Source organism: Argopecten irradians, chromosome 15 (assembly GCF_041381155.1).
Source record: "Argopecten irradians isolate NY chromosome 15, Ai_NY, whole genome shotgun sequence".
Taxonomy (NCBI): Eukaryota; Metazoa; Mollusca; class Bivalvia; order Pectinida; family Pectinidae; genus Argopecten; species Argopecten irradians.
Genome location: NC_091148.1, coordinates 21297589 through 21324829, shown reverse-complemented (window position 1 = coordinate 21324829; position 27241 = coordinate 21297589). Strand labels below are relative to the sequence as shown.

Here is a 27241-nt window from a genome sequence, read left to right as displayed (position 1 = left end):
TACCAGACATTTTTAAAAATATGCTATGATGAACAACATATCCTAACATTACCAGACATTTCTACAAATATGCTATGATGAACAACATATCCTAACATTACCAGACATTTCTACAAATATGTTATGATGAACAACATATCCTAATATTACCAGACTTTTCTAAAATATTTTATGATAAATAATATATCCTAATATTACCAGACATTTCTAAAAATATGTTATGATGAACAACATATCCTAATATTACCAGACATTTCTAAAATATGTTATGATAAACAACATATCCTAACATTACCAGACATTTCTAAAAATATGCTATGATGAACAACATATCCTAATATTACCAGACATTTCTAAAAATATGTTATGATGAACAACATATCCTAATATTACCAGACATTTCTAAAATATGTTATGATGAACAACATATCCTAATATTACCAGACATTTCTACAAATATGTTTTGATGAACAACATAGGCATTTCTACAAATATGTTATAATGAAGAACAAATCTGAGAACTTACGTCATGTACTTTCAAGGAATACATCGACATATCATCCCCTGGCAATCTCCAAGTACAGATCTTATATCTGGAATTTTTTTTACAAAATCATAGAGAATGGCTGATTATGAAACTCGTCTCGAGATGTTTCTATTATAACCATTCAAATACGCATTGGTCGAGAAGTTTTTTGTCAGGACATTCAGGTACGGCCGAGTGGGACAACGTCCGCAACAACGCGCTGAGAATTCCTGAGGCGTAAAATGAATTGTTTGAATTCCCGGGTGAGTCTGCCGATATCCAAAAAAATGACAATCGCAGGTATCACACACAAAATCAGCGCTCCACCATACCCGATGTTGGCCGCGGACTGTCGGTCGTCAGGGGCACTTATCAGTTTACGCTTGAAGGAAGATAGTTCCTTCGGATCAATACTCAGTTCTTTTTTCAACTCCCGGATACTCCTTTCCAACTCCTCTTGATTCACGGAAGTGCTTTTGTAGCATGCGCAGTTAGAGCAGGATACCGACAGAGATTCTGTCTCTGAAATCATAGAGAAATGCTAATTGTATTGGACTGAGAGAAGACGGATAGGCAATTATGCAGTGTGAATTGTGCGGCATTGAACGAATGAAACGGGATACTTGGGTGGGTTGTGGTTAAATTGCTAGCCATTCCAGATATGATAGCATTTTTTTCATACCTACCGATGTAATACTGGCTAGTCTCGGGCTAAACACTCATGTTGTAACTTCACAACGTCAACAGAATTACTATGTCCTCGGTACAATCTAAATGGTTTTCCCAAACTAGACAGAGTCTATTTTAAAAATACAAACAACATGATTAACGTTGAAGAAATCTTCTTGTATGGAGAATTGACTTGCAGTCGTGCATACTATCGGATAAGTATCGACATAAGAACGGAATAATATGAATAAATTTACTGTAATATTTTATTTCATAAAGCTCTTTAGAATCAGTCCTATTACATTCATTTTTATTCTGCATTGTTTGATATCCGTTTTATCAATATTACCAGACATTTCTAAAATATGTTATGATGAACAACATATCCTATTATTACCAGACATTTTTAAAAATATGTGCTATGATGAACAACATATCCTAACATTACCAGACATTTCTAAAATATGCTTATGATGAACAACATATCCTAATATTACCAGACATTTCTACAAATATGTTATGATGAAACAACATATCCTAATATTACCAGACTTTTCTAAAATATGTTATGATGAACAACATATCCTAATATTACCAGACATTTCTAAAAATATGTTATGATGAACAACATATCCTAATATTACCAGACATTTCTAAAATATGTTATGGTAAACAACATATCCTAACATTACCAGACATTTCTAAAAATAAGCTATGATGAACAACATATCCTAACATTACCAGACATTTCTACAAATATGCTATGATGAACAACATATCCTAACATTACCAGACATTTCTACAAATATGTTATGATGAACAACATGTCCTAATATTACCAGACTTTTCTAAAATATGTTATGATAAATAATATATCCTTATATTACCAGACATTTCTAAAAATATGGTATGATGAACAACATATCCTAATATTACCAGACATTTCTAAAATATGTTATGGTAAACAACATATCCTAACATTACCAGACATTTCTAAAAATAAGCTATGATGAACAACATATCCTAATATTACCAGACATTTCTAAAAATATGTTATGATGAACAACATATCCTAATATTACCAGACTTTTCTAAAATATGTTATGATGAACAACATATCCTAATATTACCAGACATTTCTACAAATATGTTTTGATGAACAACATAGGCATTTCTACAAATATGTTATAATGAAGAACAAATCTGAGAACTTACGTCATGTACTTTCAAGGAATACATCGACATATCACCCCCTGGCAATCTCCAAGTACAGATCTTATATCTGGAATTTTTTTTACAAAATCATAGAGAATGGCTGATTATGAAACTCGTCTCGAGATGTTTCTATTATAACCATTCAAATACGCATTGGTCGAGAAGTTTTTTGTCAGGACATTCAGGTACGGCCGAGTGGGACAACGTCCGCAACAACGCGCTGAGAATTCCTGAGGCGTAAAATGAATTGTTTGAATTCCCGGGTGAGTCTGCCGATATCCAAAAAAATGACAATCGCAGGTATCACACACAAAATCAGCGCTCCACCATACCCGATGTTGGCCGCGGACTGTCGGTCGTCAGGGGCACTTATCAGTTTACGCTTGAAGGAAGATAGTTCCTTCGGATCAATACTCAGTTCTTTTTTCAACTCCCGGATACTCCTTTCCAACTCCTCTTGATTCACGGAAGTGCTTTTGTAGCATGCGCAGTTAGAGCAGGATACCGACAGAGATTCTGTCTCTGAAATCATAGAGAAATGCTAATTGTATTGGACTGAGAGAAGACGGATAGGCAATTATGCAGTGTGAATTGTGCGGCATTGAACGAATGAAACGGGATACTTGGGTGGGTTGTGGTTAAATTGCTAGCCATTCCAGATATGATAGCATTTTTTTCATACCTACCGATGTAATACTGGCTAGTCTCGGGCTAAACACTCATGTTGTAACTTCACAACGTCAACAGAATTACTATGTCCTCGGTACAATTTAAATGGTTTTCCCAAACTAGACAGAGTCTATTTTAAAAATACAAACAACAGGATTAACGTTGAAGAAATCTTCTTGTATTGAGAATTGACTTGCAGTCGTGCATACTATCGGATAAGTATCGACATAAGAACGGAATAATATGAATAAATTTACTGTAATATTTTATTTCATAAAGCTCTTTAGAACCAGTTCAATTACATGCATTTTTATTCTGCATTGTTTGATATCCGTTTTATCAAAATAATTATAAAACGGTCCAAACACTGTTCCAAACACTGGTAGTGTGCTTGACATGGGATATGCGAACCTGAATTGTGTATTGAGTCTTCGGGGTGAAGACTTAAAAGTGTATAGTGGTCTTGGATCGGGTCAATCCTCGAGGACCAGGTACCTCTATTGTTAGAGTATCACGGACTAATGTTCTCGGTCTAGCCAAGTGTTTTTCGAGCACACTGCAATTCTATCGATCACACTGCAATTCTAGCATAGGGAGTATATGCAACTAGTACAAATATGGCTATTTTATTCAATTATATAACTTGTACAATACTTTAAAATTTTACCAACCGGACGGAAGTGACGTAGCTGCCAAATCAACAGACATGATTGGATCTGGGAGATGCGGTGTTGACTCGGACGTTAAGCTTGGGTCAAAGGTCGATCCCCCCTCACTGGCTGTCATGGTCAGTGAGACGCTTGCCGTCGATTGAGGGAGCTCACTCGTCATAATGGATGATGTAAGACTGCTAGTTGGTGATATATTCGGTACCTCCTGACTTGATGTACTCGAAGACGAACATATGTCTTGGAAGTCGCTTCTGATGGCACTAATGTCAGGGGGTACAGACGTTCTCAGTAGATCTAGTAACAATAACAAGGTACAAGTGTAAGTTATGTATGTTATCTAGGTCCTGCTTTTCATAAGGTAGTTCAATTAATCATATGATTAGTGAAATTTTCATTCCTCATTTGCTGCGATTATGCTATTATATTTTCTCTAAAATTAGACTGAACATGGATTTTTCATACCTGTATACATTTTTGTTTAGTTTCAACTTCATAATTGTCGTTAAAGAGTAATAAGCCTAAAATAAATGGGTCTTGAGGCACGTAGAACAATGTGAATTAATTGACTTGATACCATAATAGTTAATTTTCAAATTTCGAAAAGACACGAGCTTTAGCGAGTGTCTTTTAAAAAAATGAAAATTAACAAACGAGATTTAGATAAACAGCAGTCACGTGTTGGGGAACTTATTTATCACAAAACTTTAGCTCTCTATTTTTACTTTTTCTCGTCTTCTTTCAGGGAAACATCCCGCCATGCATTGTGTAGTGATATCTTTTCGCCATAAAATATAGTGCCTAAATAGAGAGCCAATATTCTATTGTTTTATACTTTGAATATGCAACTTCCTGTTAAACAGTAAATAAAATGATATTTAAAAGAAAATGCGCTATGAAAAGTAGTCCGAAGTTGAGAGCTAATCGGAATCAAGAGATCTTGGAATTGACCAATCAGAGGCGCCGTATGTGTTTACTCACTGGAGTGTGTAAACATAAACGATAACCAACTGCTATGGAATTTATCACATGGTTTTTCCATTGTGAAACAAGCATAGTTATGGGATAAAGGCTATTTTACACTATTCCCATATTAACGAAATAAAAACAAAACTCGAAGGTCCCAAATTACGTATTTGAATAATACAGAGTTAGCTCCCTTGCGGGAAGATATTGATTGTTACGTCATTATTTTGTGAGCGCAATTCACTTTGTTTTCTCAGAAACGTATGACGTTATGCTCGCAAACACATGATGTCACAATTAATACCTACTCGTAAGTTCGGATAACTCTGTAATATGCAAATTCGGAATAGGAAATGTGCACAACCAACTAGGGCACTTGTCTGACATAAATAGGGCCGTTTGTTGGAATAAATGGAACGGTGCGAATCAACCCATTCGAACAGGTAGACGGACAGAGCCCGGTCTAATTTCTCCCACAACCACGATTCTGTGATGTCTTGTTGTTATGGCAATTGTCAGTGAATCGGTGCAAGGTAGCCGGCAATTTTTGCGGGTATAATTTTTGCGATTTTAGCGGTTTTAAATTTTGTGATATGACTTTAAGGGTATATATGATTCTACAATTTCTTGATGTTTCGTGGATCAAATGTTTACATTTGAAATCCGAATAATAGGGCCAGTGAGTATAAATAACGTTACCAAATACCGTTCTCTGACATTTTGACACTCGGAATTTTAGTTTTCCGGATTATCGGCGTCCGGATTATCGGAGGTCCACTGTATAGCAATGTTCCATGAAATAGCCAAAAATATCCTCCCGTGAAAATAACCTGCTATATGGTATTCAGAATGACAGCAACATAGCTCATTCAATCTAAATGTATTTTTGTGGTTGAGTCAGTAAACATGATGGTACATCACAGACGTAACAGTGATATCAGAAGTGAAATCGATAGTATTTGTTAAACATCAACTACTGATACTCCAATTCATGATTTGTCTTACCTATCATGTATTTTGTAGCTCCCTTAGCGTAAGTCATCCCAGTCGTAAACGTAATGGGCGAACACAAAGGAGGGTCGTATCTGAAGCCAACACATCCAGATATTGTCATGCAATCAAGAATACAATCACTTGCATATTCCTTGGTATATGCATCATTCATTCTTGATGCATCAAGAAATGTTGAATGTGTGGTGAAACAATCTTTGGTGTCTAAAAATGAGAACATCAACAAAAAACAAAGATGAATTAAAGAGTCTTTTCATTAGTCATCGGTGTCATAATACTTTGAAACGAAATATAATCTTTCTCTTCCTAGAGGACTCGACAACGATATCACATCCCAATGGGTAATTTATGAACGTCCAACAAGAGGCTTGCTGATGGCTGGATATTCATGAATTCCCCCTAGGGTTGGGATTTCGTTGTATCAACTTAATTGGTAGGAAATCAATAGTTTTTCTACAATTCACAAAAAGTTGCGAGTTAATAGCCTTGAATTTCACAACGACGTGAACACGGTTCCATCGCCTGCAAGTAAATATTGAGGACGTCATCGATATGTACGGCACGGCTACATCGCATGGAATAATGACGTCAAGTAATTGTTTACCACAATCTGGCATACCCTAGAGGTTGACAAAGGTCGCTCATATCTAAAACCGATAACGAATCAGCGAATTGTTTTAAAGTATGTCTACGACTTCCGGGAAATCTTCATTTAATAAAACATTTAATATTATATGGTGATGTTTCTATAGTGAGGAATGATTTCTTCAAAGATACCTTTAGTATTTTCTTGACTAGGATAGTTGCGTTAATTTAAAGAGTTACTACAGACACAAATATTACACTTTTCACAAGATATGGCATATATTAATCATACAAACCAAACCGACCGACAGTTGTCTTGTAGCATATGTTTACCTGATGTTTGACACAGAAACGGCAGCTCTTTGGTACAAGAATCTGTTTTCAACGAGTTGGCATCATCCAAGTAGAAACACGCTTCGTTAGAATTATCTGTATTATCTCCTAGTAGTTGTCCATTAACACTGAGACAGTCGTCCTGCCAATTAGGTGTTCCTCCGCCCGTACGATATGCTCCTACCCACACAGAACTAAAAAAACCCAAGAGGCCCGGAGAGCATATATCGCAACATACTATATTTTTAAAAAGAAATTAGATTCCAAAGAATTTACTTTATTTATCCTTCAAGAATGCCATTCACCTGGCTTATAGAGGCAAAATGAAGTACATGTAATTACCTCTATATCCCAAATTGAGTCCCGCCCCTCTGGACCCATGGAGGTCAGACCTTCATTCAATGTCACATGTGTCAAATATGCTATATATTACTGTGTAATTCTCATATATGCTGTATAAAAGATGCTCCAACGCTGACAAATGGTATTTTTGCACTATCAAAAACAGCAGCAGACGATTTAGTATTTTTCTTCAGTTACAAAAGCTACTTACTTTACACCATTACCACCATTGAAAAGTTTTAGCTTCTAATTTTAATTCAAGTTTGAAATATAAAAAATGATTAATTGCATCCCGAAAAAATTCCCAGGCACTGTATCCTATATGGAATGAAGTACTGATTGCGCTTGCACCAAAAGCAAAACAAAGTATTTTATATCATTTTTTTGTTTTAATTAGACATAAATGTATATAAACACGATTAAACACCATTTATTGTTCAAATGATGAATATCATTTATGCTCTGTCGGCGATGGAGCATCTTTAAGAGTTAGATATCTGTTAAGGCCCATTAGGCCTCTTGTTTCCTTTATCTCGAGTGTAATCGAACCAACTTTGGAGGACTGTGAAACATCTCCGTGAGTGCAGACTTCATCAGATTATGGACGTAGGAGTAATTTGACGCATGGTCAAAGTGAGCTAGGGTCATATTTCCTTCCTCGCATATTGCTTTGGCGTCAAACCAGGACTTCGACTCACTGTAGAACTTGTTGAAACACACTCCGAAATCTAAAAAAATAAATAAGGACGTTGACCGAAATATTTATCTGCACAATGTAAATTCTATTGGAAATAATTAATTGTTTTAAAAATATCGAGATTCTTAAGTTGTAAATAGCATCACAAAAAGATTACTGTAAATCAACTTCCTTTCGCGTGCGATTTATTTTCGCTAATTTTGCGATCAAATCGAACTCGCGAAAGTTTGTTTCCGTGAATAGATACGAGGTGTGCTATACATTGTGTTACATTTTTAAAGTTATATATTATTTTCATTTGCAATACATCATTTTAAAATTAGACATTACAATGCCAGTACTTGTTTTTTAAATTAGTGCAAATATACATTTCAGCAATGTTTATTATTGCCATAGCAACGGTGTTCATGGAACGTAACATTTGAAAAAAATGTGCTCTAGATGACGTCATTTCTGTTTCATCTTAGTTGCAACTCTGGACTTGAAGTTTGCAAGAACTGCAGCGAGCATGTCTCTCGAAATGTTGTTGATTTCTCTCTTGATTGCTATTTTGAATTCATTAGTATTTGTTCACCTAGGTGAATTCACCCTATTCTCCAGGTAGCCCCTCAGAAAGAAGCCCAAACGACTAAGGTCTGTGGAATGACGTGGCCATGCAAACTGGGTCTTGTAAGAAATATACCGTCAATGACACAGAATGCTGTATGTGGTGTTGCACCATTCTGTTTGAACCATACCGAATTGATATTTCTCACTTTGCGTTTCAAAGCAGGCAGAAATTTGGACCTCAGATAGCGTTCTGAATTAACAGAGGCATTATTGCCGTCATTATCCTCAAATAAATATTGACCTAATGATTCCTCATAATAACAAGGAGTTCAGTGCCGCCCAAACTGCAATCTTATCATCAAGGGTTTTTTTTTCATGGTAAAATGTTTCAGATCCCTTAAATCGACAATTTTGTTTATTAACCACATTTTATAATTATTGCACAATTAAACACAAATGTATTCCCATTCAATTTTAAATTCGAGAAACAGAAATTAGTAGCGAAAGAAAACTGGTTTACAGTAACAATTTGTCATTGCCTCGTATTTCCTCATGAAATACTGAATGGAAGTTATGAATTTCGTTGAATATATTTTTTCCCTATTTGTAATGATATAAACTGGGAGACTTTTTGTATATGATATTTATCAATGTCTATCTTAATGTTTTAGGATATCATCAACTTTAGATAACTTAGCAATTGACTTTATTTATGTTTATATATATATATATTAATTTGTATGTATTGTCAACATATAAGGTGAGGATGTGTATAGTCATGTTGCCTGTTGCCCAATTCCGATTATCTTGATTATCATCAATAACATATTCTGAAATGAAATAAGATGTTATAGAGGAAAGTAAAAAACAACATCACCCAAGACAAAGACGAATGGATTGACTGATAGAAATTCTATTGGTATAACAATAAACTATAGTACTTTTAAATCTTATTTCGAACATGTGATCTCGTCATATATGTAAATTAATATTATAAATGCTAATTATGTTTATTTTTAATAGTGGTTCTCTCTCTGTTGCCATTGAAAAAGGCAGACATGTAGCACTTGTGATTTCCTTGCAACAGCGTCCTTGTAGACGGTTATCCATCAAAGTTTGATTATGTGAACAAAGACCTCAACGTGTGTGTTTTCATTGTCTAATTAATACTGTTGCTAGATCAAAGTTCAACATACATTTAGGAAGTTTTGTTAACACTCATTTAAGTCATAATACCAAGTTTACGTCATCTTCTGACAATAAAATAAGTCCGTCATTTAATATTTACATTTCCGTATGTTCTTTGCTATATAACCTTACCAACTGGGAAATCGTTTACACTTGTTTGAGAACGCAGTCGGTTGTCGAGCATGAATGCATACACCGTAATACTGGCTTCCGCAAGTACATAGTGTAAATGCGCATCAGATTTGATCTATATTGTTTCTGTATTTTCAATTCTTCAATTAAGCAATTTGAATGCAATGAATGTTAAGTTATATTTCAGAAAATATTTTTTGAGAAATATTGCATCAATAGAATGAACAAAGATATTGTTATTGTGGAACTATATTTTGTGTACTTACTGAACTTGACAACATTTCCCACCAAATTAGAGCCAGATATTCCGGGAGATTCTATCAATTGAACGGCTGTTACATCAGTCGTATAACGTTTAAAAACATTTCATTTTATCGGAACATTAAATTAAAAAAAAATAGTTGGTTGAAATGTATATATTAGGAATGATTTTTAATTTTTATTGTTTACTGGTGTGTAAACTGCATTTGTTGGACAGATATTTCAACATGATCTATAGAGAAACTAGACTATAATATAGAAATGTTTGTGTTAAGTTGACGAGTTACAGCCCCGGCGTTAAAAATCTGTATTTTTCTACTAAGTTTACTTGATAACAGCCAAATATTAAAAAAGGAAAAAAAGAATAATCCAAATTGCAAAATGCTCTAGCATATATATATACTCGAAGCAAAATTGAACATTTTTGAAATTCAGAAATGCCACTTGGATATCCGGAGCTTATGTGTCCTCTCATACATTTTATGTATGTACTCAACTAACGAATGGTGTGAAGCGGAGAAAGACTAAGGACTTATATTTCAATCAGTATCATTCAGATATCAGAATCAAAAATTGCTTATCTCAAGGTGGAAAGTAAAGAAAAAGTAAATTGGAAACCTCACTCAAATAGTGCAGATTAAATCAATGCAAGCTAAAAGACATTCAGTTTGCATTTTAAAAGGTCAGAAAATTGTTATCAACAAGCGTAGTATCGGGAGCGATTTTCTGATAATTTTTACTTCTTTTAAGATTTCAACCTCAAATGATGCTTTTCAGCTTGCATCAATCGACAGACCCATGAGACTGCCATGGAGTTCGAGCAAAGGATATTGTTTTATATCTTGTGGACACGGATATATTGAGTACATCCGATACAGCAGTATGGGCAAAATCGATCATATTTCAGACATGTTTAGACATTTCGTCTTTATTCATAATTTTGTCTACAGTCTTACCGAGTCAACCGATTGTGTTTTAGTCCCTAGTTGTAAGTTACGTTTAAATCGTTCAAATCAGTTTTATTGCCAGCGTCGTAGAGTTAATGCGAGAAAGAACATAATCTTAAACCGAATGTAATCTAATTTTAATAGTTTTAACCCTTAAATAAGAGTGTCTGACTGTGATATGTTTTATTTATCCATTGCACTATTTCAAACGCGTTTACAGACAATCTTACTTTAGTTTGTAACTGAATGTTTACTTTTCTTTCTCTTTTACCCAGTACTTATCTGTAATATTGTATATTCATGCTGAATGTATTAATTTGTTATCTATTCTGTAAGTGGATCATCTAAGGTCTGTTGATTTCGGAATGAACATATAAAATGAAGAAAGAAATATGGTGCCAAAGAATGCACAGTGCTGTTTTACATCTTTCAAAGCTAAAAATGCAACAAAATCCTAACATTGTTTCAACCAAGTGATGCTATTTTTGGGCCGATCCGAAATAAAAGATGACCACCACAACACTATGTATTGTATTGAATTCTAGTGTTATTAAGTTTGTAAATGACCTTTAATTAAGGCCTTTAATTAAATGTTTTTATTTTGGTCTTTAAAGCGTCACTTTGAGAAACATGGGCATTTTAACAAAAATGCATTAGCTACGTCTGTTCAGTGTGAAAATCATAAACGTGTAAAGAAACAACTCTGAAAAAAGTACTACCATGAGTATGTGCGTATTTGCCCGCAGGCTATACGATTTATTAAACGAGAGGGTTCCTTCCCCGGGCTATCTATAGAAACTACATACCAAAGTTGAAAAATATCGGGCACACAAAAACAATGAAAAAACGCCCGCTTCAAGATGAAAATCGGCTGAAATTATGACATAAAAGCAACGCATCTTCTAAACCTATCGTGCGTCAAAGACAGTGTATTGTTAGAGACTCTGTGAAATCATTAGATATCGTCAAACTAGCTCATATCATGTAAACACCTCGACACAATATTTTCCGACAGCAGGGATATCGGTCACATTTTATTCACTAAAACGTTATAAATTGCAAATAAATAAATTTTGCTGCCACAAAACTGTCCCGTTTACTAATATGTAATATATGACGGTTGGAAGAAAATATTTCATTCATTATATCTGCTAGTGGAGAATTATATACGGTGCTTAATTAGAAATTATGAAAGTGATATCGGTCACACTTAGAACTTTAGGGGTAACGGTCACATCCAAAGTTATGAAAACTGTGGATAAGACGCCAAAATACTTTTATTGAATTTATCTGATCTTGAAAGACGACTTTTTAACCCCCTATCAGCAAATGGTTAACGAGCTATTGAAATCGCTTTTCGTCTATTGCTCATCATCCGTCCGTCTTTTTTTCCAAAGCGTGGCTATTGGTCACATTATATTCACCGAAAATATGTCAAGTGTATTTTTTTTAACTTTATTGTTATTTACTGATATAAAATACCTTATATTTCAAGTAGTAGCTATCGTTCATTTTATCCGCTACAAAAGTGACATAGCTGTATAACCTAGTTGGTGGTTTGTTGTTTTTAAAAAGGATGTCGTTCACAGGGTAACGGTCACATCCAAAGATTTTGAAATGGTTTGTCGCTTCGTAAAGATTGCTGAAATATTGCAGCGTTGTTTCCCCTAACTAATCATTCAGGTACATTCAGCACACTGATCTATAAGCTACAGAAATACGTGAATACATGATACACAGGATCACTGAGGGTTTTTAGCTGATAGCGTTAGTACGGTTCTACATGTCAATTCACTAATAATTTCTCCACAGATAACGATTGAAAAGGTACTTAAAATATAACTTAACAATAATAGCACAAATGATCATATGCAAAAAAAATATAAAAGCAAATCAATTGATAACATGCAAGAGGGCCAAGAGATATCGTGACGTTTATCATTGGATTTACAAATCGGTCAATTTAACATGTTGGTCCAATATCTTCAGCGCTTCATGTTGAATTAACAGATGTCCAGTTGGCATTCATACTCCCCTAATTGTCAACTGAATGCAATTTAATGAATATATTTTCATTTGATAACACTTATATGATAACATCCGAAGATATTTGTATCTATAAAGAAAAAAATCAATATCGTCAAGGACGAAACAGCCATTTTCTGTGATCGATGGCACAAAAATTATGACATCAATTGAAAATAAGCGGATAGCAGATCATGCACCCCTGAATGTCAAATGCGCTTGGTAAGTATACATATTAGGGTTTCAGTGAAAAAGTAAATATATGTATATGAATGCTATAAAGCACCGTGGTAGTCAAATAATTTCAAGATAGCCAAATATTCATTATTTTGTAATCTTGTCTGTCTAAAAAAATGAGCATTAATAAATACATTCCTATGTTAAAAATGATTATCAAAATGTCTATATCGAACAAGATATTTGATAATTGTATGTCTACATGGTAACGAACTTCAAGTTGTCGACTACCGCGTTTTCCAATTGGTGCATTATACACAACAAGAGTAAAGAGAGAGATACATGTTGAACTTATAAAATTCCAGAAAGGTTCATTAAGTATTAAGCTCACATGTTGAATTTGAACCACAGCAACAAGTCCATCTATTAGAATCAAGAAAGATGACTTTCTAAACATGAAATTTGAAAATTATCCTTAATACTCTCTGGCAAATACATGTAACGGTATCGAAATAAATCGATTTCGGATTGATTCCGAAATATATTATACAAAACTGGATCTACATATGAAACCCCTCCAGTACTTTCAGAGAAATAACAGAAATAAAAGACGGACGGATGACGAGCAATGGGGGAAGGCTATTTTTATAGCTCGCCAACCATTTGCTGATAGTGGGTTTAAAAGATAAATTCAATAAAAGTATTTTGACGGGGTATCCATTGGAGTTGCATGAATGCGTAAATAACGATTACATGTACAATGCTGTAATATTCAGTTTTCGCAACTTTGGATGTGACCGTTACCCCTACAGTTCTAAGTGTGACCGATATCACTTTCATAATTTCTAATTAAGAACCGTCTATGTTTCTCCACAAGCAGATATAATGAATGAAATATTTTCTTCTTCAACAGTCATATATTACATATTAGTAAACGGGACAGTTTTGTGGCAGCAAAATTTATTTATTTACAACTTTTAACGTTTTAGTGAATAAAATGTGACCGATATCCCTGCTGTCGAAAAATATTGTGTCGAGGTGTTTGCATTATCTGAGCTAGTTTGACCATATTTAATAGCTTCATAGAATCTCTAACAATACACTGTCTTTGACGCACGATAGGTTTAGAAGATGCATTGCTTGTATGTCATAATTTCAGCCGATTTTCATCTTGAAGCGGGCGTTTTTTCATTGTTTTTGTGTGCCCGATATCCCTTCCGGTGACGTAGGTTGTCCCCATTGCTATCTATAGAAACTACATACCAAAGTTGAAAAAAATGTGAGTTTTAACATTGTACGCTACATCATTAACATCACAAGGATGTGGAAAGCTGATGGTAACCGCTTCAAATGCCGATTTTGATTTACTAGTTTTCTTGCATTGGAAATATATTTGCAACCAAATACCATGTTAGTATTAAAGTTACATATCTGTAAATGTATCTGTATTCCCTTTCACTATAAGCCATTGGTAGTGCACGCTACACTTGTATTATCAAGGTTTATATCGACAAATAACCCGGGGGCAATATGCTAGTGAGGGTTATCTGGAATGTATTTCATAAAATCATAGAAAATGGCTAGTTTTGAATTGCAATCGGCGACTATTGATGCACCTACAGTCGTACTTCTGCATTCATTATCCCTCAAAACCTATGTATAATTTTCACCGAAATCTGCTAATATCTAAATATCGACCGATGTGAAACCGCAATTTCTTACAATGGCAACGGAGTCATCGTCAAATTTGCCTAGAGTACTGTATTTACTGCATTCACAAATGTCATTTACATGTTTTATATATCAATTAAAGGAGAATAGGGCCAAATACTGTTAATAAGAACACTAGATGTCACAGGAACAGTATTAAATATGATACCAATTAAAACAACAGTTCGAATTAGGTTACCAAGAAAATACGATATCATTTTCATGTTCTTTGTCAAAGCCATCTGAGTTTTGTTTATAGAGAAGATGTGAATATGAAACTTGTTTAATGCTTCAGCAAATTTTATTCATGTATTACTATCGCAAAGTTTTTTGTTAAAAGTTTTATAATTTGATTGGCCTGAATAAGATGATTGAGTTTTGTATCAAATATTATTTTGTGTTGATGAGTCATAATTGTATTTTGAATAATGTGTTCTAGATTTTCATAGTTTATACAAGTGATGGATGAAGGGGATTGTCTGTTGGCATTGTGCTTATCTTCCTTTCTAAAAACACTGAGCAGAGATTAGCAGGCCCTTATCTCGATCTTGGTTATTTCGCTATAATCAGTGTTAGCATTGAAGCTATGGTGATTTCAGTCGGTATGGAAATATTCCCGTTTTCGCACTCTATTGGCGATGGGTGTTTGTGATTAGAAACCAGAAATAACCAATATGTATTCAGTAACAACAGCAAAACCAAAACAATGAACTATCGATTTAAAATGACAAAAACAAAAAATTAAACATGCGTTTCCTTTCCCTGTGTGTTTCATTAAATATTAGTATATGTATGTTGTGTAATAGGTCTGGTCCACTTCATTGGCACGCCATTTTTTACCAGAGATAATTAGTCTGTCATGCACAACACGCACACACATGACTCCAAGCCTTATGTATGTATTTACATTTAAATGATATCTGTGTTATTGTATTGATTGATTGATGAGTGATCCCAACAACGAAACTTACCAGTAATAAAACAATTGCCCGCCACTCTGCCATGCCAGTGCTAGGTTTTACGGTAAATTATATGCCAGTAAAATGTATTTATTGAGATATGTTAGTGTATGTATGAATGTCAAACACAAAAAACAACCAAATCCGGTGGTAACGACGATTTACATACCGATTGTTGCGTAATTAACGTTAAATGATCGCTCCTGATATCCTAGAATTCATCACAGCAGAAATTGGAAAAGTAAATTATAAGTTGATTTACATGACGATCGACTCTACCGATTTAGTTATTCCAATAGACTTTACACACAACCTCATACCGAGCAAAGATACTGATTTAAAACGAATTATTCAACATCATATTTGCTACTCGTACCAATTTACATCTTCCAATATTAGTTATATAGTCATTTACCGACCCACTATAAAGGCACAGATGGTTAGTAAGATTTACAGGGGACAAGGGTGTATATAACGAATTTATCGCATCGAGAACCATTGATTTGTATCATTAGGTCTTTGTTTTCCTATTTGTGTTGTCAAAAATCTGAAATCAAACTTGAATCATACTTTAAATATAATCGGCCTTGGCCTACACATTTATTTGTGTATTTCCTTTCGGAATCTGCGAATATATTGTATAAAGAACCTGCAGAATAATCCTGAATAATTTGTAAATCAACATAAATTTCGGCGTTCCTAGTGCACAGCAGGCCTACCTCAATACAACACCAGCGTGGCGATATTGAAAGCATCACAAACAAAAGTGACAAGAATCCATCCAACATTTAAAGCGCTAACTACTTGATCATCTCTGCATTCTCGCTGAGGTAATAACTTAAAAATTATGCCGATAAATTGATTGTAGAGTGAGGATTGATATGTAGGTTTGTTTGTTTGTTTGTTTGATTTATTAACGTCCTATTAACAGCTATGGTCATGTAAGGACGGCCTCCCATGTATGCAGTGTGTTGCGTGTATGTTGTGTGAGGTGAGTGTGATCTGTAGGTAGGAACCCATAAATTTGTTTATAATCATAGTCTAGAAAACGTTTGAATTGTTACGTTTGACTTTCGTCGCGTCATCAACTTTCCAACTGGCGTCGGGGATGCAATTGGTATTAAGAATACATTTCATGTGATTTGTATAAAAACGGTTTAAGTTCATTTTAAACAAAAACAAGAGGCCTATGGGCCTTAATGGTCATCTGAAAATCATCTCCACAAATTATAACAAGAGGGAGGGGGTCAGAGCAACATTTATACAAAATGTTTTTACATTCCATCAAAGATGTTTCTCATCGATTTTTTTTCAAAATCCAATAAGTGGAGTTTTGAAGGATTTTTCCTCTATTTCCCCTCTTGGGCCCCGTCCCTCCTGCCGCTGGAGGATCAGAGTAATTATTTATACAAAATTTGTTCCCCTTCCCATTAAGATATATTAGACCAAATCTGGTTGAAATTCTTTCGATACTTTATGACTACTATAGCGTTTTAAAGAATTACGAAAATTTTCCCTATTGGGCCCCGCCCCTCCTGCCCCAGAGAAGTCAGAGTCACCATTTATACAAAATCCGTTCCCTTTCCCCTAAGGATGTTTCTTTCCAAATTTGGTCAAAATCAAATGAGAGCTTTATAACAAGTAGAGTTTTGAAGGAATTTTCCTGTATTCCCCCTATTGGGCCCCGCCCCGCAGGCCCCAGGGGGATCAGAGTCACCATTTATACAAAATCTGTTCTTCTTCCCCTAAGAAAGTTTCTGGCCAAATTTGATAAAATCAAATAAGAACCTTATGACTAGTAACGTTTTGAAGGAATTGTCCTCTATTTCCCCTATCTGTTACTCTTCCTCTAAGAATATTTCTGGCCAAATTTTGTCAAAATCTAATAAGAACCTTATGGCTAGTAGTGTTCTGAAGGACTTTTCCTCTATTTCCCCTTTTGGGCCCCGCCCCTCAGACCCCAGGGGGTCAGAGACATAATTTATTCAAAATCTGTTCCCCTTCCCCTAAGGATGTTTATGGCCATATGTGTTTAAAATCATTTGAAAACTTTTTGACAAGTAGCGTTTTAAAGAATTACCAAAATTTCCTCTATTGGGCCCCGTCCCTCAGGCCCCAAAGGAGTCAGTCACCATTTATACAAAATCTGTTTCCCTTCCCCTAAGAATGTTTGTGGCCAAATTTGGTTAAAATCCGTTAAGAACTTTTTGACTAGTTGCGATTTAAACGAAAAGTTTACGCACGGTGCACGACGCACGGCGTACGGCGCACGACGACGGACGGTGCACGATGACAATAAGTCATCTTGACCCTTCGGGTCAGATGACTTTAAAACCCAAGTACTATACAGTTTTACAGTAATAAAATGGTATATCTAATTTAAGAGAATGTGTTTAAATTTTGAAACAGGACGAGAGCCGCCATATTGCATCTTAATAAAATTTACTAACACCCGGTTATTGGGTCACCACGTGACGGCTCTCTGCCAATCATGTGGGGACATTTCTGTCCGAGGTTTGACCCTCTGTCATGAGTGTGCAACAAATGACTACAAATTAAGTCAAAACACGCACGAGAACCTTCTCCCTTAGCTTGAATATTGGTGTTTCCAAGCAATACTGTTTGTTGAATGTTTTTTATTTTTAATTTATTGATTTGTTATCAATTATTTAAGAAGGCGGTCCCTGGGCCTTTTGGAATTGCCAATGAATAGATAAATGAAATAAATAAAATTTGTATATAAGTAATATCTCTGATCCTTTGCCTCAAAACCTGCAATAGATCCACCGCAACCAAAGGCTTTAAACAGTTAAAGATATGCGTCAAACTCTACGATATACTTTACTTTTATCTATGAAGGGCGGAGGCGATACATGTATCCGTCTAATAATTTCACATCCGGCATAATACAGCAGAATTAATCTCCTTAACACAAATTTCCTTAAACGGATCTGACACCTAGACTCCAGTTCCGTTTAACGTTAACGGAACTGGAGTCTAGGTGTCAGATCCGTTTAAGGAAATTTGTGTTAAGGAGATTAATTCCGTGCTGTATTATTCATGAAAGCTTTAAGTTCGATTCATGTATATAATATGTAATTGAACATGCAATTATAGGTAGGAATCCTAATAAATGGAACTCCGCTCGTTGGCCAGTAGTTTTGTTAAACGGAACTCGGGTCTGGTTCCTAGTTACGTATAAGCTTAAACGGAACTCGGGTCTGGTTCCTAGTTCCGTTTAAGTTAAACGGAACTCGGGTCTGGTTCCTAGTTCCGTTTATTAAACGGAACTAGGAACTAGGAACTCGCAACCAACTTCAGCCCTCCGAAATGGAATACGACCCGCTTTGTGAAATTAACATTTTATGTATTTTAATTAAAATTTTTCAGAAGGTGATGATTCTTGAAGTACGGGTACGCTTATAATCTTATTAATTTTTCATACTCTAAAAACTTATCAATTTCATGTTATTCACATTGGAAAAATTAAAAGCCGTTTCGGAAAGGTAATGAGCCTTTAAGGACTAAACTAATATGTAATATATGATCAAGAGAAGCAGATCCCTGATAATGTATATTTATTTAAGAACCACCAAAAGGTGTGTTGGTATTGAATGGAAGAATGTTTGTTGATGCTACATACACAAACTAAAAGCAAAGTTTGTGTCAATTGTTTAAACAGTTGAAGAAACGGAATGAGTTATAAACAAAAATTAATTAATTTGACACATTTGTATAACCGTATATTTACGCGGGTAAAAAGTTCAGCGTTTTTAGGTAAAAAACATCGCGATCTGGTTTTTAGAGTATCAATGAGTAAACCATTTCTCAATATTTCTCGAATCATTTGATTTTGCGATTATAGCAATTTGCCGTGAAATTGCAAAAATATCATTCCCGCCAAAAATTAACGGTTACGGTATAAGTAAAAGCATAACCTCTGCCACAATGCCACAATGGTTAACCATTTAAGCAGTACCTACACGGTTGTAAAGGCGTGATAATCATCAATTCGTTAAACAATGATGTTAAATCATGATAACCAGTTAAGTTTTAAAACATTTGTATACAAACCTGCGACGTGCGTTTCCGTTACGATGACAAGAGACAGGACAGCTGTCGTGGCCAGAATAAATTCCATTATACGCAGGCTGGACATGGTCAAGATCTGTAAAAATATGATTTAGTTTTTGGTCAGACAGATTTGATCGTAATTTTAATATTTTAAAAATGTCTGTAGTCTTGTTATGAACATCATCAAACTCATCTGTAAATTGCGACCGTGTACGATGTGCTGTTTTATATATTTGATGTAATACTCCCGTGAGATAGCACTACTAAAAGTGTTCAACTATTACATACTAATAGTACTATTACATACTAATAGTACTATTACATACTAATAGTACTATTACATACTAATAGTACTATTACATAACACACTACCGCTATTAATCTCCACAACATTTAAAACAACACAACGAACGCAAGGGTCAGTGTTGAATGGTTTATTAGATGAATGTGATGTTAAAAGCCATGGTCATTTAGGGACAACTCATGTGTGAAATGCATTGCCGTATTTGAATGTGTGTATGTATCTGGAAACTGCGGTCTATTTATGTTTTTAATCTCAATATAATGTAACTCTTGCGTTACATTGTGTGACTCTGTGTTTTGGGTGGTATATTAGTGTTGTCCCCTGTTAACAGTGGGACTCTTTTTCTAGTGCTATCTCACTGAAGCATGTTACCAAAGACACCAAACAAGCACCTGTCACATTATACTGCATCATGGCTATGATAACATGCCTTGTAAACGTTAAATATAATGATTTCAATAAAACACTCATAGTGTATTTCAATGTAAACAGTAGCAGACCATGCTTTAGGAGCAACATTTTGAGGTGGTCGACCCTCGACAGAGCATAAACGATACCCACCATTTGAACAATAACAAATGTTTAATCATGTATACATGTGTTTGATCAACACAAAAATACACTTACAATACTTATTTTGCGATCGGCATATGCGTAATCAGTACTTCATTCCATATAGGACAAACTGCCGTGGATATTTTTCGAGAGGAAATTAATTATTTTTAATATTTTAATCTTTAAGTGAAATAAGAAGCTCAAACATCTCAACGATGGTAATGGTGTAAAGTCAGTAATTTTAGAAAATGAAGTTGAAGTAAAAACACTAATTCGTCGGCTCCTGTTGTTGATAGAGAAAACCACCATTAGTCAGCGGCAGAGCATCTTCAAAGCTGCTCGACAAATGACGCGTCATTAGTGAGATCAATGGATAGTCATGATGCATACAAACGTTTGATCCGTTTAATCGCACTAGATACTATTAGGAAATTTTTAATATGCATGTAACGTCACTGCGTTTACTTCCTTAGAAACCTGGCTGGTTTTACCTTAAGAGAACAGAAACAACGGCTTGGTATTAAAATCATCACATAATTTTCATGTACGGAGAAGTGACTTGCATTCACTGTTTCCTTCAAAATTTATTTAAAATGACCAGACATCATACTTGTAAAAATGTTATAAACACGTCGAGGTATAAGAGATAAATATATTCTTTCATACATGGATAAAAAAAGATGGGGGGTATTCTTTCCTCTGATTCACAAAATAGTGTAAGACAAGGAGATAATATCTCTATCCTTCATATCCACATATAAAATGGTGTTTACTGCGAATATAAAGCTATACAAATGTAGTCAATACTCTAGGCCAATGTATAAAGGAAAAAAAGGAACAAACTAAGCTAAAGGTTAGCGACTTCTGGTAACAATGAATAGTACATGTGATATTACATCTCTTAATACGCCAGATATCTGGTGACTTCGACAGTTTAAACTATGATTTACTTGTATGATTGTGTCAATAGTGTAATTTTACTGGTATATCATCGTAAATGAATCGCATCATTCTCGTATTTTTCATTTTCATAGTGATATGGAAAAAAAACACCAGAATTAATATGGTCAATCAAAAAGTCTGATTTGGTATGAAACATTTTATTTTTTTGAAATTAGCTTAACAAATTAACCAACGGTCTCCTGTGGCGAATAAATCCCACGTTCTCCTTTGTCCTTCGGGTGTTATTGTCGTACACTAGCTATATAGCTTACGTCGGATGTGATACGAATGCATTCATTTGGAAACTAGGGAACTACTTCTATAACAACACGGTTGCTACTAAGGGGACAAATCCTCGAAAAACGTGAGTTCATAAATGATGTGTGTTGCACGGCTCGAAGGAGAAAGGGTTACATTTATTTTCTTAAAATAAGGTTTGTGTAGTTCAATATTGCAATTATTATTCATTTTCTTACGCGCCAGTAGGACTTAATTAGGTTTACTGGCGAACAATATGTTTAATTTATTTACATATTCTTGGACATACTACAGCCGTTGTCATGTACTATACCCTATGTCCAATCGGACGAAATGAAAAAAAGGTTTCATAAACGGATACATTATGTTTCACGATTCAAAGTTTAAAAGTTTTTGATGAAACATATCTGCGGAAATTTGTTTTGTTAATTACATTAATCCTCGAAACATGCATTGTTTGTCGCACACGAAAACATATTGATCTAGGGTATCAGAAAGGTGCAGCTTCTGTTCGATAAATTCATAAATTATGTAACATAATATGCTGGATATATGGCATCAATTGACACTCGACTTGTTTGCATCTCGTGATGATATAATCGTTATTATAGCTGTAAATTATTAATCTTTGCTACGTATCATTACCAACGGTTTGCTATTGGAGCATGTCTGAAAATTTAGGGGTACATTGTAACGTGTGCAAATAAATAACGTTTTGCCACATTATGTGAATACTAAAGGGCAATTTATCAAATACGAACACAGAACATTTGTAAACGAAAGTTAATTTAATGCTTAGGTATCAATATTTGTTGCATAATAAACTAACCAGCCAATGACAAGGACCATTGCACTGTTTAATTGCTAATATTCGTGGAGGTTTTTAATTCGCAGAATTTGCGATATTTATTTTCTCGCGAAAATTAACAAAACTGTGGTTTTGGTATTACAGCCTGTCGTAAGAACGATGTTTTCAAAGGCTTTTTGGATAATTCGTGAAAAAAAAAACCCGCGAAAAAGTTCCAAACAGTAAGTCGTGAAATTTTACACTCGCGAAATTAAACAACCATACAGTAGGACAAAATGTTTTCTTTCTATAATTTCCTGCGTATTACCTGCACCGGGGTATAGCCCGCGGAAAGCAAAATAAGGTATTTTCTATGATTTTGTGAAGTAAATTCTAGAATACCCGAACCAGTAGATCTCCAGCGGGTTATTCATGCATGTATTCCGTGAAAGTACAGTACATAATTATGTAGTATGTAGTAATAATATAATGTAAGTCTATATGCTGTAATAATGATTCCATTTTGAAGGGATAAAAGGTTTATTCGAAGACATGAAGAGTTACCAACATCACATCTTTTGTTTTGAATTAGGCCAAACATATAGGCCGCATATTTTTTTCAAATGTGGTAATAGTGTCCACGTATGCCACCATTGGGCATCTTCAGATGTAACAAAAATCGTATAACCCGCGGTAATAACGGTATATAGATTTTTGGAAATGGAGGTTCATACCAAAATACCGAAAAGAAATCATGTATTGGTATACTTGATTTTGAGCTATTGTGATTCAACGATGGCTATTTGTAATATTATTATGTAATTTCAACGGAGTTCACTGTTTTGACAATGCAAAGAACAAGCGAAAGCAATATCTGAATAAAAGTATAAAAGTTTACAGAATTGACAAAATATATGGAGAATATTCATTGTTTCTTGATGAATACCAGTTTTATTTCATCTGGTGAGGTGGTAACTTTGATACACGAGGTGAAATATCACTGGTATTCATCAACAAAGAGCATTTTACTATTTTTCTCAATTCAATCCGCCAAAGGTTATTCCACTATTGTTTATTACAGATTTTTTGCCCTTTCGATTATCACGTTTTTTGTGAGCATACCGTCATATTTCTACACAAACATATGACGTCATTTTTGCACTTAAACTAATGAGTTAAAAATCAAAGTGATATTTTCATTGTCAATGCTGCATTTTAATTGGTTAAAAGCGAGTGAAAATATCCAAATTTATTGAGTAAAGTATTTCGCTTTTATGTTCACCAAAGAAGCTTATATTTCACTCCGAAAATGTAAAAAAAAAATAAACGCACAAACGAAACGTTATAATGATTAATTATTTTTTAATAAATTGCAATTTTAATGAAAAACAGACATAAAACTGACAGATGGTCAACCTTAAATCAAACCGAAGGTGACTTTGCATTTTGTATCGTATATGCTCCGATGTTTGGTCCACCATTTAATGAAAACACCTGCGTATACGAGCACGAGGCATGGCTACAATCTGCCTGGCGATCGGTCAAATCGGGGTCAATTTACTTTTCGCTCCATCTAAATATTTGTTATCAGGGTTTTCCATTACGGATGGAAATTGATATTGTTATTGTAAATTTTTTTTCTTAGTCTTATTATTTCCACTAGCCTTGTTAACACTCTAGCTCAAACGAAGTAAGCTACCACTCAACTTTGGACACCTCGTGTACGTACACGAGTGCTTGAAACGTACGTTCGATTTTGTACGAAAACGTTCAAGGTTAAGTTCACAGACGTTAACAACTATTTTGTTTTCGAACGAACTTTAAACGCTTATTAGTTCATAACTGTACGTTGTACTGCGTGTACGTTTGTTATTTAGGTAGATCGCGGTATTACACGTTTTGTTTCTCTCACTATGTTATCAGAGATTATGTCATTTTCAAGAGTTTGCTAGGGGGTCAAAGGATGACAAACAAAGATAAAAAACGAACTTATCTATATAGAAATGTTTTTGAAGACCGCATATAAAAAAGCATGCTCTCACGCACATTTAATTAACAATTTCAAGATCATTGCACCAAAAATGGCGGAGATATATAGCCCTTCAAAAGCCGCTATTGTCGTTTTTCATCCAAAAATGTTAAATGTTTCAGCGTATTTAGTACTTATCATACATGTTTGAATTTTTGTATAGACATAGCATGGTCATATGTCTACAGAATATTGACCTTTATTGACCTTGACTTTCATTCCAAGTCTCAGTTAGGTAAAATGATAAAAACAAATTTACTTTCCAGAAAAAAACTTTGTGACTTATGACATATATGTGTGCCTGCAAATGCAAATTCCTGTTTGTTCACCTTAAAATTATATCAAAGATCACACAGGTCACATATGCTACAACAGTACAATTTTTGTAAAATACCTTAACCCCAAAGACTGATTACCACATAGACATTTTATTACGATACGTTTTTAATGTATTACCTTACTGTTGAAGGGCACGGTGAAAATATGTTGAATAACACAAAATTCTTTTGAAACATCAGGTGGGTTCTTTATCAAGTGAGAAGAGAAAGGAGAAGGAAAAGGTATTATAGTGGCCGTTTCTTCTATAACATTACTCATATCATAACCTGGCTTGAAATCCCGAGTTTGGATCGAGATCACATCTAGTTTACTTTTAACTTAATAAAATCAATTTATTATGTTTGAGGTTAAGTAACACCCAGTTTCTTTTGAGGACGACCTCCCATGTGTGGAATGAGTTGTGGTGTGTGGATGTCTGTACGTTTTGGGGGACTGTGGTGTATCAGTGTTGTGTCTCTTTGCAGTGGTGGAAATCTTTACAGTACTATCAAAACACACTAGTTAAGCACACCACACATAGTCACATTATAATAACAGCGAACAGACCAGGAATGACTGCTATGACATCATAAGTTATCATTATATATCTACACACATGTTTAATGCATATGCAGTATAAATAACATTAAGATACAATATAATGGTTTAAATGGTTATTTAAATTGCTGGAAAATAAAAGAAATCAATTTCTCCCAAATTGACATGGTTATCCCGCGGTTGCTTGGAAAAAGATTTTTTCATACGTGGATATAAAGGATAAGGATATTCTACCCGAGGGTCACAAAAATAGCCGAGAGTTTTATAATATTTTGTGATCCCGAGGGTAGAATATTCCTATCCTTTAAATCCACGTATGAAAGAGCATTTTTCTCTCATACCTCGACGGTTTCTCGCAATTTTACTTCTATTAATTTCCGCCATTTTAAAATAAAATCGAAAAAACCCGATTCCAAGTCGAATTTCCATACATAATTTTTATAAAGTAAATCCAGCTTAATTTTAAAAAAAAATAGTAATATTTTTGACGTTGTGACGTCACAAGGTTTTATTGCATGGGTAGCCATGCAGTACAGCTTCAGGCGACATGGGTGTATTGCCCTGGACCAGCCAGTATATTGTTTTCCCATAGTTGACAGAGTTATCCCGCGGTTGCTATGGAAAAGATAACTCTGTCTTTTACTCGGGTAGGGAAAAGACAGCCCACACGCGCTAGACAATGACGTAACGTCATTATTACATGCGGTGTCTATTGTCGACGGCGTCATTGATTTTGACGCACTGCGACGTTATTATGATGGCGGCGTTTTGTAAATAATGTTTCGTTCAAGTATGAGAGGAAATGAATCTTACATGGGTCTGTCAGGTAAATAGGGATATCTCAACCTTCTTGAAATATTTTGACTATCTACCCTCGGCGAGCCTCGGGTTGACCAACCAAAATCTTTTACTCGGGTTGAGATATCCCTGTCCACCTGATAGGCCCATGTAAGATTATATTAGTCCTATACCGGGTAGGGAAAAGACAATCCACATGCGCTGTGACGTCATCAATATATGCGACGACCATTTTTTATGCACAAATACACTCATGTCGAATGAATTGTCACCATTTCCCCATAAGTATGGGAGAAAAAGAATAAATTGTGGGCCAGTCAAGTAGACAGGGATACCTCAACCCTCGTGAAAGATTTTGCCAACCAACCCTCGGTAAGCGTAGAATCAATTAGTTAAAATCTTTCACTCGGGTTGAGGTATCCCTATCCACTTGGCAAACTATGTAAGATTCTATTAGTCACAAAATGAATAATATTCAGTAAGAGTCTTGCCTTATTTTACAGTTGGTGTTATATAGTATTTTATCAACAGCAAATAAGCATTACTTACGTCGCCGTCTTCCTCGTCAAGTCGTCGACCAACCTGTCGCTTGCAATGCCCTATCACTCAATATACCTAAAACCTTTCAAATCGGTATCAATTGGTAATCCACGATATTAAGCTGACTGGAAGATTAATAACCTACTACATTGAAGCATTCGAACAAGGTTAGCTAAACAGCCAATGAAGGTGTTTTATTGGTTCAGAATATTGATGACGTCACATTTACCACGTGACCGAGACGTAAAGCCTGTCCGGGCGCAATGATGAGTATATTTACCCAATATTGCTTTCATGAAATGCTGCCGAAACATATCAATGATATATGATGTGAGGGGAACCATGGAAACTTTACACTGTTTCCTGTTGTAATGAACAGCGAATAACAAATTGCTTCCATTGGATGATATTTCATTGATCTACATCTGTATATGATAAAATAGATCAGC

General features: G+C 34.9%; 1 protein-coding gene across 1 annotated transcript; it reads right to left on the bottom strand.

Annotated features, from left to right (window-relative positions):
* Positions 1 to 2039: 2039 nt before the first annotated feature.
* On the bottom strand, positions 2040 to 26945 carry LOC138309162 (uncharacterized). The gene is made up of 7 exons (XM_069250319.1): positions 26802 to 26945; positions 19704 to 19797; positions 7538 to 7712; positions 6643 to 6836; positions 5719 to 5928; positions 3751 to 4044; positions 2040 to 2932 (listed from the first exon to the last, which is right to left on the bottom strand). The coding sequence occupies exons 2-7, from the start codon at positions 19786 to 19788 to the stop codon at positions 2592 to 2594; spliced, it is 1299 nt and encodes a 432-aa protein (XP_069106420.1). The 5' UTR covers positions 19789 to 19797; positions 26802 to 26945; the 3' UTR covers positions 2040 to 2591.
* Positions 26946 to 27241: the final 296 nt, after the last annotated feature.